Source organism: Ceratotherium simum, chromosome 24 (assembly GCF_057802395.1).
Source record: "Ceratotherium simum simum isolate JZ-2026a chromosome 24, ASM5780239v1, whole genome shotgun sequence".
NCBI classification, from domain to species: Eukaryota; Metazoa; Chordata; class Mammalia; order Perissodactyla; family Rhinocerotidae; genus Ceratotherium; species Ceratotherium simum.
In genome coordinates this window covers 32783166-32795396 of record NC_141923.1, presented here as the reverse complement: position 1 = coordinate 32795396, position 12231 = coordinate 32783166, and the positions used below count along the sequence as shown (strand labels likewise).

Below are 12231 nucleotides of genomic sequence, written 5' to 3'. Positions count from 1 at the left end.
CAGACATGGTAAGAACTCTCACCTCCTGCTGGCTCTTGTCCGGGGTCTGGGACTTCTCTGCTGCAGCCATCCCGGAGTGATCAGTGTCCAGCCAGTGAACTTTTTGCCGCGCGTTGGGTGCCAAAACTGTTGAGGAAGAGGGAGAATCCCCCTCTGCCCTTTCCTAGAGGTTCTCATGGCTGGCCAAATAATTGTAAGACAGGTTAGCAGGAGAAAATAATACCAAGTTTGATAACATATATACATGGGAGAAACCAGGGAAACTGACTTTCTCAACAAAATGGCAGAGATTCTCACCTTAAATACTATCTTCAGCTAAAGAAAAAGGAGGATGTTGGGGGTGGGGGAGGAGACAAGAGGGAGACAGAAACTGCAGTAATCAAGAGTATGTAGATTTAAGTCCTTTTCTTCTGTACTGATAAGAGTTTCCAGAGATAAGTCCAACCCCCCCCTCTTCCCAGTACAGAGAGGGAGATACCATTACAAATGTAAATTTGGTAAACAGAACTTGGATAAGAATGGGCTTAGCGAGGACCCTGCCAGTGTGTCCATACCCGGAGTTAAATTCCTTTAGGCAGTTAGTGGGGGAGGTCAAATGTCCATCAGAGAAAATAATCAAGGTAAAGGGATATATTTTGGGGTGGCCAAATTTTGACCTCCCACAGTAGCCACAATGGAAAATCCTGGTCCCTCACCCAATGGCCAGACCTGAGCCAGTTCTCAGACCCAGACGCATTGATTGGAGTGGAAGCCGGATCCCCTCAAGGAAGGATTCTGAAGGCAACAATTAATGTAGTTATAGAACCCATTCCTTAACTCCTTGCTCAAATGATACTCAGATCTTAGAGAAAGGGAGATGTTCAGATCTTACCAGTGTTGTCAGATACAGAGTCTGAGCCGACATTGATAACAAGGGAAACAAAATGCTATCATGGTCCTACATTAGTGTGGGGACATATGGAGGCAAGGTAACAAACAGATTGGTGGCACAAGTCCTTCTCATAACCTGTGCAAAGGGTTGACAGACATGCCTGTTGTCATTTTCCCAGTCCCTTACTGAAAAATCGATGGATATACTCAGCAGCTGGCAGAATGCTCTCACTGGTTCCCTGATATAAGGAGTAAGGATCACTATAGCAGCAAAGGCCAAGTGGAAGCCCCTTAAACTGCCTCCTCCCCCAACGGAGGAGCACTATGTAAGTAAGGCACTTGCAGAGATGATGTTTACCTCAAGGACTTAAGAATGGTGGTCCATATTATATTCCCATTTAAGATTCTTGTGTGGCCCCTGAACAAACCTTACTAGTTACGGCAGTTCCTTGTTCTGTGGGCCACAGAACATATATCAGACAGTGAGTACCATCCTATACTTTATAGACAAGCTGTGCTTAGGCAATTCGTGTGATTTTAAAGGAGAGCTACTATGACGTTAATAACTAGAGGCCTTAAGAAGTGATATATCAGTGATCAGTGGCTCCTCATGTGACGGTTTTAGAATGAAGATACAATGCCAAAGTCATTATACTTGGAATACCCCAGGTTTAGCACAACCCAAGAATAATAATGAGAATGATAGCAGCTGGCATGTAATAAGTGCCTAAAATAATCCAGGCCCTTCTTGGGTACTTTCTTTTGATCATCCCAAAATTCTGGAAAAGTACATTTCACCTCTGACTGTAACATGTCGACCATGAATCTCTGAAAGACTAAGAATTTGTCCAAGATCCCATACTTAGCGGATGATAGACCAGTTGAAAACATGTGCCTATGACACAAAAGTTCTGTATCTTCCTACTGTATCTTCAGTGGTTGCTTTCTATGCTATTTGTTTAACACTAACAAAAAATCTAGTACAAAACCAATTGAGAAAAGGCCCAATAAACTGTTAAAACAAGGGCATACAAGTGCAAACAAGATTTGTTACAGGGTCATCTATAAAATGTTAGAATCCACATTAATACAGGTCCTCTTGTTAGTGAATCTAAGAGTTCCTTCTATCCTCTACAGGAATAATAAGAATATGATGAGACATGAAATGTTCAATGAATTTAAACACATAGACCCATTTTTAATGGCCAGATCATTTTATTTCAAGATGACAACCTTGGAATAGCTATAGGATTATGTAATTATCAGAGTGATTATTGATCATTTCTCTTAGTAAGTGCTGGTATGATTTTCTCTGTTGTGTGGCCTCTGGTTAGTATTTACTCGGGTGGAAGAGATTCTGTTTCTTCACTAGCTTATGTTTTACTGTAGTCATCAATATTTCTTTTTAGTTGTGAAAGTCCTCCAATGATTAGTGAAAGCAGTAAAAGACTTGCACGCATACTCAATACAGCTATTGCCTTGTTTATACTAAATCTTATTTTGGGTTGACGAGGTGGTACTTTGTCAGGTGGGGAGCCACTATCTATACTACCACCTGGTCCTCTCTCTTCACATGATGGTGGTTTCCAACCTTTCAGACAGTGACAGTGTTTCCTGTTGTTACACACTCCTCTGAAATTGCATCTCTTGACATCACAGTCAAAACGCATGTCTTGGTAAAAAGTACAGTTCTGTCTGAAACAGTAACTTCCTGGCCCACATGTTGCACCATCCACTACAAGCCCCATTTCTGGCACTTCTGTCCCATGGTGTACATCGTATCCGAAGCATCTTTCTTGTTGAACATCTTGTACAATTATATGACGAAATGTGGTGTGTTCCCCCCCACCAGGAATTTCGAGGACATTTCTACAATGTAGCATTCCGCAATGAACATCATCTGCTTCACATGCAACAGATCGTGATCCTCCTGGTCCCACCCTCATGCCACAGTTCCCAAATCGGTCACCCATTACATTCAATTTTGTATAGCATGCTGACGAACCATCTTTTATTTGGTAGCCAAACAGGGATTGACACTGCATATCACGGTCAGTACAGTTTCCTCTCACACAAACAGCTAATGGTGAACATGGGGTTCCATCCTGGATATAAAAGTCATTTGGACAAACATGTGTGTTCCCGCTACAGTATTCTGGTAGATCACAAATACCAGGCGTGTCTCTGCAAACCGTTCCAGGTTGAGCATACTTACAGCGAATGCAGCAACCTCCTATACTACAATCACTGCCGTAGCTGAGGGCACAATTGGTCTCACAACATTTATCCTGATTACAAGCTTTAATGGAGCCACAGTCACATTCTTCCTGCTGATTTATGATCTTGTCACCACAACGAGGAGCTACATAAGGAAAATTTCTGTATGGTACATTTTTTACACTCAAACAAGGATCCCACATATTAACCCGTCGATGCAGTCTGGCATAAGAACAGTTGCTAAACATATCCATAACACCAGGCTCAGGAGCCATGACACAGGAGCTTCTTCGAAAACAATAACAACCAGATCCATCATGATTGAGCCCCATATTATGACCTAGTACATGTGCTGTAATACCTGCACCTAAAAATACGTGAAAATGTGCCACACATACGTAAAATGCTCCCCAGTTGGGGTTGCAAATTCCATCATAATGGGAAAAATATAGGGTATTTTCGACTTTATGTCCTGTAAGAAGCGCTGAAGTATCATGTGTCACATATTTAAAAAATCCATAATATTTCCACAAACCATACCCGGTAACAATTCCCTCAATATTTCTTCCTCTTAACTCATAGCGATCTTTTTGATTCCATATACACAAAGCACGTATATTGACGTCTAGATGATTGTGTGTGTAGATGGTATGCATTATGCTGTTCAACATCACCACACCCTCTATTACCTGTGTCATATTGTTCTTCAGTCTATATAATGAGTTAGAAACTGTGTAGTGAATTTTTATGTCTTTCCTGTGTGGAACCCAAGTATACAGAGGGGCTGCTCTAGGAGTTTCAGCAAGTGTTGCCTCTTCATATGCTTGATTTGTATCTTCCTCTTCGATCGTACACCTTTCCACCTCTGCTGATCTTTTTTCTGACACAAGCAGAGAAATGACATGCTCAAATTTGGAAGAAGCCTCCAGTGGTTTGATCTCATAAGTGAAGTCATCCACCTGCAGCATGCCACGCAGACCCCCATAGCAGGTATCCAGTGTGCCCATGGACCCAGGAACCCCTTCCAGGTAGCTGTAGTAGTAACAGTCCCGGGGGACAAAGGGGTGGTCCTCCTGCATGGCACCTTGGTCGTTATCGGTGATAACAGGAAAATGTCTGGGCAGCAAGCTCTTCTTGACTTTCAGGTGAACCACGTGTCTTTGGCCCCTGAAATGAATCTTGTAGGAAAGCTGGCCTTGTATGTCAGCTCCACCCACTCTGTGGGAGACCTTCCTGGGGATCACAACTTCAGAGGAAGTGAAGCGCCATCCCGGTGGGGCATGGGAGCAGCAGACTGGAGACAGGAGCAGCCAGAGCAGAGGCAGCCAGAGATCACCTGTCAGGTGGGCCTGGGCCCAGGCAGGTCCCATGAGTGAGGGAGCCTGTGACCAAAGAAACTGCAGTCAAGTGGGAGGCAGGCAAGACTATCCCTGAAACAGCAACTTTTCTAGCAGTGTAGTCATGAGCAGAGCAGAGAGAGGCTGAAGGCGTGGCACCCTGGGGAGGATGAAGGGGGAGGGGGAAGCTATTACATAACAATGGTGTGCTTATTAGGGGAGGGTGTGCTCAGTGATCTGGGGATCCTAGCACAGGGGACCTAGAGAAGAAAACAAAATGGGAGGAATTAGGAAAAATAGTGTATATACCTGGGCTCAAAAGTCCCATGGGCTCTTGGAGAAGACACAGGGGGAGAATAAGTGGGTTTGGTGCAATTTTAAGACACTTAGTGACTTTTTTCCCTCCAACCTAAATGATATAAGTGACTAACATATAATTAGAGAATGGAGAGGAGAGTGGAAGCTTCTCTTTATAAGAATTTTGAGGAGAGACCTAGAATTCATAAATTATAAAAACTGAATGCTGTAGGGGGTGATTGATTGAAAGAAAGAGTAAACAGATTTCATGAGAAGACAAATTAGAGTGTATCATAGTAGTGTCTTATGAAGTGAAACTTATACATATGCCATGTCCCAACAATTTCTAGCCCTAGGAAATTACCCACAAAAACTTGTATATGAATGTTCATAGCAGCAGTATTCATGAATTTATTCCACAACTGGAAACAAAAAACTAGTAATCAGTACATGAATGGATAAACCAACTGGTATATTCATCCAGTGGAATAAAACTAAGTAAATCAGAACAAACTTCTGATACATGTAAGAACATGCATGTATATCAGAGATATTATGGTAGAAAGAAATCAGACCAAGGGAACTTAAGATATGATTTAATTTGTATGAAGTTCCATTGTAGTCCAAACTAATTCATGGGAATAGAATTCAAATCAGTAGTTCCTGATATGGGGGAATGGAGGAATAGAGGGAACTTTCTCGAGCAATGGGAAACTTCTGTATCCTTTTTTTCTTTATTGAGCTAACATTGGTTTATAACATTATATAAGTTTCATGCGTACAACATTATAATTTGACTTCCCTGTACACTACAGTAGCATGCTCACCATCAAAATCTAGTTTCCATTCATCACCATACAATCCACCCCCTTTACCCATTTCACCTTCCTCCCACTCACTTCCCCTTTGGTAATCACCAATCTGTTTTCTGTATGAATGTGTTTTATTTTTATTTTGTTAGTTCATTTATTTTGTTTTCTTCCTATTCCACATGAGTGAAATCACACAGTATTTGTCTTTCTCCATCTAACTTATTTCACTTAGCATAAAACCTTCTCCAACACTTATTTCTTGTCTTTTTTTTTCTTGTTCTTCTTTTTTATGAATATGCATATTTATTTAATTATTTATTTATTTAATTTTTTGTTTATTGCAGTAACATTGGTTTATAACATTGTATAAATTTCAGGTGTACATCATTATACTTCTATTTCTGCATAGATTACATCATGTTCACCACCCAAATACTGTATTTTTAAAAATTTTTTAGCTAAAAAATGTTTTTATTGAGGTAACATTGGTTTATAACATTATATAAATTTCAGGTGTACATCCCTATAGTTCAATTTCTGTGTAGACTACATCATGGTCACCACCCAAAGACTCATTATCATCTGTCACAGTACACACGTGAGCTATTACCCTTTTCACCCCCACCTTCCCCCTTCCCCTCTGGTAATAGCCAATCTAATCCCTATATCTATGTGTTGGTTTGTTGTTGTTGTCTTTACCTTCCACTTATGAGTGAAATCATGTGGTAATTAACTTTCTCCGTCTGATTATTTTGTTTAGCATAATACCCTCAAGGTCCATTCATGTTGTGGCAAATGGCAAGATTTCATTTTTTTTTATAACTGAGTTGTATTCCATTGTGTATATATATATACCACATCTTCTTTATCCATTCATCCATTGATGGGCACTTAGGTTGTTTCCAATTCTTGATTATTGTGAGTAATGCTGCAATGAACATAGGGGTGCAAATATCTTTTAGCATTAGTGTGTTTTTGTGTTCTTCAGATAAATACCCAGAAGTGGAATAGCTGGATCATATAGTAGTTCTACTCTTAATTTTTTGAGGAATCTCTATACTATTTTCCATAGTGTCTCCACCAGTTTACAACCCACCAGCAGTGTATGAGGGTTCTTTTTTCGCCACATCCTCTCCAACACTTGCCATTTCTTATCTTGTTAATAATAGCCATTCTGAGGGGCATGAGGTGATATCTCATTGTAGTTTTGATTTTCATTTCCCTAATAATTAGTGATGTTGAGCATCTTTTCATGTGCCTGTCGTCCATCTGTATATCTTCTTTGGAAAAATGTCTGTTCATATCCTCTGTCCATTTTTAATTGGGTTGTTTGGCTTTTTCTTGCTGAGTTGTATGAGTTCTTTATATATTTTGGATATTAACCCCTTATCAGATATATGATTTGCAAATATCTTCTCTCAATTGTTAGGTTATCTTTTCATTTTGCTGATGATTTTCTTTGCTGTGCAGAAGCTTTTTAGTTTGACGTATTCCCATTTATTTTTTCTTTTGTTTCCCTTGCCTGGGGAGATATGGTATTCAAAAAGATACTGCTAAGACCAATGTCAAAGAGTGTACTGCCTATGTTTTCTTCTAGGGGGTTTATGGTTTCAGGTCATGCATTCAAGTCTTTAATCCATTTTGAGTTAATTTTTGTGTATGGTGCAAGATAATGGTCTAATTGCATTATTTTGCGTGTGGCTGTCGAGTTTTCCCAACACCATTTACTGAAGAGACTTTCCTTTCTCCATTGTATGTTTTTGGCTCCTCTGTCAAAAATTAGCTGTCCACAGATGTGTGGATTTATTTCTGGGCTCTCAATTCTGTTCCATTGATCTGTGTGTCTGTTTTTGTGCAACTACTATGCTGTTTTGATTACTATAGCTTTGTAGTATATTTTGAAATCCGGGAGTGTGATACTTCCAGCTTTGTTCTTTTTTCTCGGGATTCCTTTGGCTATTCGGGGTCTTTTGTTGTTCCACATAAATTTTAGATATATGATTCTTTGTTCTATTTCTGTGAAAATGTCATTAGGATTTTGATAGGGATTGCATTGAATCTGTAGATTGCTTTAGAAAGTATGGACATTTAAACTACGTTAATTCTTCCAATCCATAAGCACGGAATATCTTTCCATTTCTTTGTGTCTTCTTCGATTTCTTTTAACAATGTTTTAGAGTTTTCAGTGTGCAGGTCTCTCACTTCTTTGGTTAAATTTGCTCCTAGGTATTTTATTCTTTTTGTTGCTATTGTAAATGGGATTGTATTCTTAATTTTTCTTTCTGCTCTTTCATTGTTAGCGTATAGAAATGCAACTGATTTTTGTATGTTGATTTTGTACCCTGCAACTTTACTGTATTTGTTTATTATTTCTAACAGTTTTTTGGTGGATTCTTTAGGGTTTTCTACATACAAAATCATGTCATGTGCAATGGAGACAGTTTTACTTCTTCCTTTCCTATTTGGATTCCTTTTATTTCTTTTTCTCGTCTGATTGCTCTGGCTAGGACTTCCAATACTGTGTTAAATAAGAGTGGTGAACGTGAATCCTTGTCTTGTTCCTGTTCTTAGAGAAATAGCTTTCAGTTTTTCACCGCTGAGTATGATGTTGGCTGTGCGTTTATTTTTTTTTCTTAGGAGGACCGACCCTGTGCTAACATCCATTGCCAGTCCTCCTCCTTTTTCTCCCCTCTTCTCCCCAAAGCCCCAGTAGATAGTTGCATGTAGTAGTTGCACATCCCTCTAGTTGCTGTATGTGGGACGCCGCCTCAGCATGGCCGGACAAGCGGTGCATCAGTGTGCGCCCGGATCCGAACCCGGGCCACCAGCAGCGGGGCATGCGCACTCAACCACCAAGCCACGGGGCCAGCGCCTGTGGGTTTCTCATATAGGTCATTTAAGGCCAATGTTTCCTTTCTGATCTTCTGTTTGGAAGCTCTATCTCTTGATGTAAGTGAAGTGTTCAAGTCCCCTACTGTTATTGTGTAGTAACAGTAGTCAATTTCTTCTTTTATGTCTGTTAATAATTGCTTTATATATTTAGGTGCTCCTATGTTGAGTGCATAGATGTTTACGAGTTTTATGTCCTCTTGTTGGATTGTTCCCTTTATCATTATGTAATGCCCTTCTTTGTCTCTGGTTAGTTTTTGTTTTGAAGCCTATTTTGTCTGATACATTATATATTTTGTCTCTATTTTGTTTCCATTTGCATGGACTATCTTTTTCCATTCCTTCACTTTCAGCTTGTGAATGTCCTTAGGCCTGAAGTATGTCTCTTGTATGCAGTATATATATATATAAGTATCTTGTTTTTCTTTTCTTTTTTTTCTCAGTAAACAGTTTTATTTGGTATAATTTACACATATGAAATTCATCCATTGTAAGTGTACAATTCAATATTTTTAGTAAATTTCTAGGGCTGTGCAACCATCACTACAATCCAGTTTTAGAACATTTCCATCAGCTCTAGATATTCCCTCACGTACCTTAGCAAACTCTAAACACCCTCTTAACATTCATTCACCCTCTAAAATTCCTTTAGCCACATGCCATAAATTTTGATATGTTGTGTGTTCATTTTCATTCCATTCAAAATTTTCCTTGTCATTTCTTATTTGATTGGTGTATTATTTAGAATGGTGGTGTTTATCTTCCAAATATTTGAGGATTTGCCAAATTTATTTTTGCATTTAATTATGGATCTTGTTTTTTAATCCATTCAGCCACTCTATGTCTTTCGATTGGAGCATTTAGATCATTTACATTTAAAGCAGCTATCAATAAGTATGTACCTATTGCCATTTTGTTACTTTTTTCTGGGTATTTTTGTAGTTCTTCTCTGTTCCTTTCCTCTTCTCTTGCTCTCTTCCTTTGTGATTTGATGGCTTTCTTTACTATTGTGTTTAGGTTCCTTTCTCTTTATTTTTGTGTTTATTATAGATTTCTTGTTTGTGATATCCATAAGGTTCATATATAATAACCTGTGTAAATAGCAATCTGTATTGATAGTCTCTTAAGTTTGCTCTCTTACTAAAAGCCCTACACTTTTACTCTCTTCCGCACATTTTATGGGGTTTTTGTGTGTGTGTGAGGAAGATTAGGCCTGAGCTAACGTCTGTTGCCAATCCTCCTCTTTTTGCTGAGAAAGATTGGCCCTGGGCTAACATCCATGCCCATCTTCCTCTACTTTATATGTGGGACACTTGCTTCAGCATGGGTTGATAAGCAATGCCTAGGTCCATGTCCAGGATCCAAACCAGTGAACCCTGGGCCACTGAAGCAGAGTGTATGAACTTAAGCACTATGCCACCAGGCCGGCCCCTATTTTATGTTTTTGATATCATATGTTACCTCTTTTTGTGTGTGTGTATTCCTTAATCTCTTTCATGGAGATAGATATTTTTAGTACTTTTGTCTTTTGACCTTCATACTAATTTTATAGGTGGTTGATCCACTACCTTTACTGTGTATTTGCCTTTACCAGTGATTTTTTTTCTTTGATAATTTTCTCATTCCTATTTGTGGTATTTTCTTTTCCACTTAAATAAGTCCCTTTAACATTCCTTGTAAGGCTGGGGTAGTGGTGATAAACTCCTGTAGTCTTTGCTTGTCTGGCAAACTCTTTATCTCTCCTTCCATTGTGAATGATAACCTTGCCAGGTAAAGTATTCTTGGCTGTGGGGTTTTTTTCTTTCAACACTTTGCATATATTGTGTCACTCCCTTTTAGCCTGTAAGATTTGTGCTCAGAAGTCAGCTGATAGCCTTATGGGGTTTCCTTTGTATGTAACTTGTTGCTTTTTTCTTGCAGCTTTTAGGATTCTTTCTTTATTCTTGACATTTTAATTATAATGTGTCTTGATCTGGGCCTCTTTGGGTTCATCTTGTTTGGTGCTTTCTGTGCTTCCTGTACCTGGATGTCTGTTTCCTTCCTCAGGTTAGGGAAGTTTTCAGCTTCCTGAAATTATTTCTTCAAATAGGTTCTCTGCCCTTTTGTCTCTCTCTTCTGCTTCTGGGACATGTATAAGACAGATGTTAGTATGCTTGATGTTGTCCCAGAGGTCCCTTAGAGTGTCCTCATTCTTTTTAATTCTTTTTTCATGTTCAGCTTGGGTGACTTCTTCCACTCTTTCATCTAGGTCACTGATCTTCTCTTCTGTGTCACCTTACTCTGCTGTTGATTCCCTCTATTGAATTTTTTAGTTCCATTATTGTATTCTTCAGTTCTGATTGCTTCTTTTTTATATTTTCCAATTCTTTGTTGAATTTCTCACTGTGTTCATCTATTCTTCTCCCAAGATCAGTGAGCATCCCTACAATTATTAGTTTGTACTCCTTATCAGGTAGATTGTTTATCTCTGTTTTGTTTAGTTCTTTTTCTGAGGATTTGTCCTGTTCCCTTATTTGGAACATATTCCTTTGTCTCCTCATTTTGTTTACTTCTCTGTGCTTATATCTATGTATTAGGTAGATCAGCTATGTCTCCCCATCTTGGAAATGTGGCCTTACGTAAGAGATGCCTTATGGGACCCAAGCAATGTGCTTCTCTCTCATTACCCATCCCAAATGGTCCAGAAGCATCCCATATGTGGACTGTGTGTGCCCTTCTATTGTGGTGGGGTTGCTTTTGCTGCAGGGACAAGGATAGGATAGGCTGGCCCCTCGGCTGGCTGGGTTGTAAAGCTCAGCCACGGGCGGCTGTGACAATGACTTTATTGGTGGGGCAAGCCACAGCATGGCTGGCCGCGAGGTCTAATAGCACATAACTATTGCTGTTTTGCTGTTAAATGAGTCAGGCCTGCAGTGTGGCTGGTTGCTAGGCTTAGGGGCTCACAATTGCTGCAGGCCTCTGGCGAGGCTCTCTGCAGTGCGCAATTGTTGTCAGCTCTCTCAGGGGTGCAGATGGGTGGGGCTGGCCCCAGGCGTGGCAGCTCACAATCGTTGCAGGCATTGGAATGTGAGACAGATCCCCTGTGTGGCTGTTTGAGATGGCCAGCAGCATAATTCTGCTGTGGCTGACATGCCCCACCACCCATGGGCCCACATGCCCTGCCAATGCAGGCACGCCCTACTGAGGTGGACCCACTCACCTTGCTGCAGTGGTCCCACACCCCCTGCATGAGCAGGCCCATAAGTTCACTGCAGGCTTTCTGGTAGGTGGGGCCAGTCCCTGGGGCACGCTGCCTGCCCTGGCTGTACTTGATTAAATCGGTGCTGGGCAAACCGATTTAGTGGCTGGGCAAAGCCCTGTTCTAACAGGCTGGAGGAAGCAATCCAATGGCAGCTGCCAGAGTCTGTGTAAACACGACTAAACTAGGTTGCAATAATGGCTGTGGCCAGGGTTTCGGTCCCTGGGCAGTGGGGGTAGGCCGAGTTGCCACCTGCCCCTGTGACATGCACTCTGAACTTAGTAAGCAATTCTCTTTTACTAATGGACTGTGCACTTTTCTTTCTGGTGTTTTTGTGTTGGTTTCTGGAATGGGTGAATCTGTGCATGGGCTCTTTAAGAGCAGATTTTTCTTTCTCTGAAATTCAATAGTTTTTCTGGATGTATTCCCCGTTGGTTTTGAAAGCCAGCAAAGCCAGATATTATGGGATCTCCTCTCGGTTGTGCTAAATCTAAAGGCTGGGATGCCTATTGTAGCATAGATCCCTAGCTGCTCCAGGAAAAGCTTCATACCTTTGACATTGCTCCTGGTC

General features: G+C 40.4%; 1 protein-coding gene across 1 annotated transcript; it reads right to left on the bottom strand.

Moving 5' to 3' along the window:
• Positions 1-2212: 2212 nt before the first annotated feature.
• LOC147913924 (disintegrin and metalloproteinase domain-containing protein 20-like) lies at positions 2213-4699 on the bottom strand. Its single transcript, XM_087447762.1, has one exon. It carries the CDS (start codon positions 4455-4457, stop codon positions 2244-2246), a length of 2214 nt encoding a protein of 737 aa, XP_087303888.1. The 5' UTR covers positions 4458-4699; the 3' UTR covers positions 2213-2243.
• Positions 4700-12231: the final 7532 nt, after the last annotated feature.

Excerpts from the sequence above, each read along its gene's own strand:
- LOC147913924 (XM_087447762.1), bottom strand. The coding sequence starts at position 4,457 with ATGGGACCTGCCTGGGCCCAGGCCCACCTGACAGGTGATCTCTGGCTG.